Source organism: Sinocyclocheilus grahami, unplaced genomic scaffold (genome assembly GCF_001515645.1).
Source record: "Sinocyclocheilus grahami isolate Dianchi unplaced genomic scaffold, SAMN03320097.WGS_v1.1 scaffold7.1, whole genome shotgun sequence".
NCBI lineage: Eukaryota > Metazoa > Chordata > Actinopteri > Cypriniformes > Cyprinidae > Sinocyclocheilus > Sinocyclocheilus grahami.
Genome location: NW_015505186.1, coordinates 3,429,806 through 3,431,116, shown reverse-complemented (window position 1 = coordinate 3,431,116; position 1,311 = coordinate 3,429,806). Strand labels below are relative to the sequence as shown.

At 36.3% G+C, this 1,311-nt stretch overlaps 1 protein-coding gene across 1 annotated transcript; it reads right to left on the bottom strand.

The window, feature by feature from the left end:
- Positions 1-173: 173 nt before the first annotated feature.
- LOC107589642 (olfactory receptor 10G4-like) lies at positions 174-1,154 on the bottom strand. The gene has a single exon (XM_016278145.1). The coding sequence runs from the start codon at positions 1,152-1,154 to the stop codon at positions 174-176; it is 981 nt and encodes a 326-aa protein (XP_016133631.1).
- Positions 1,155-1,311: the final 157 nt, after the last annotated feature.

Below are 1,311 nucleotides of genomic sequence, written 5' to 3'. Positions count from 1 at the left end.
ATACTGTCATTTTAAAAATAAGCAGAGCTCCAAATATTTCCCCTTTTTTTCTTTTACTTAATTTGAAAACAAACAATTCAACATTAGCATGTCTATGCGTTTGGCTTATAGTTTCTAACATGAGCAAAAGCATTGATAAACACATTATCAAAAAATCAACATCACAATCAGAATTAAGATGATATAGCCATTGAAATTGACTTTAAATTATTTGGTACTATTTGTTTGCGCAAAAATACATCTGCTAATCGTGTCCTGATCTCTTTAGTTCTGGTGCAATAAACAGCAGGGTTTATTAAGGGAGAAACTAGAGAGGCTACAATCAAAATTGCATTTCGCTCTGTTAAATTTAGCACAACTCCGATGCGAGTTAGTATTCCAGAGACCAACTTGGGTGCATAAAAACTGAGCAGAACAATGAGGTGACTCACGCAAGTGTTGATCATTTGCTTTTTGCTTGAGTTGTTGGAGAGTTTAGTCACACTGTATGCCAGGACAGCATATGTGCACACAATAAAAGGAAACTGTCCACACATTGGCCATAGACTTATCATGACAGGTATGAAAAAATATTGTTCAGGATTAACACAAGCAGCTCTGATCATGGAAGCATATTCACAAAACACATATCTGATGACAGGCTGACAATATGGAACACTGTCTACAACTGATATCACAAAACCTATAACAGCAAAACCAGCGAGCCAGGTTAGAGAAATGAGCAGAAATGTTCGTGAATTTGTTACAATGCTGTGGTATCTCAATGGAAGCCTAATTGCAATAAGTCGATCTATTGCCATTAATGTCAGAGCCATGCACTCTGTGAAATCACCAAGATGATAGAAGTATGTCCTTGAGATACACGAATAGTATGAAACAGTTTTAATCTCAGCCAGCAGCACTGAGATCATGGTTGTGCTGCAGGTTGAAGAGAACATTATGTCAACAACAGCTAGATTACAGATTAATATGTACATCGGTTTGTGTAAATGTCTGTTAGTTAAGATGATACACAGATTGATGCCGTTCCCAAGCAATATGAGCATGTAGGTTATTAAGATGAGGAATCCGAGGAGCTTTTGGTTCTGCAGGTGATCAAATCCAGTGATTATAAAGCCGTCTACATTTTTCACAGAATAATTTTCATTTGCCATTTTCAATCAGCCACTTCCTAATATACAAATATTTTAAAATACAGTTAGTACAGATGATAATATTAAGTCAATTAGAGCCTCAACGTACTCATATATGCACAGAAAAAAAGCTCCTATGAAGGAAAATGGCAGAAAGATGCAGACAGCGTCTGTAACT

What these genes read in the sequence shown, in the direction of transcription:
- LOC107589642 (XM_016278145.1), bottom strand. Translation starts at nt 1,154, where the DNA reads ATGGCAAATGAAAATTATTCTGTGAAAAATGTAGACGGCTTTATAATC.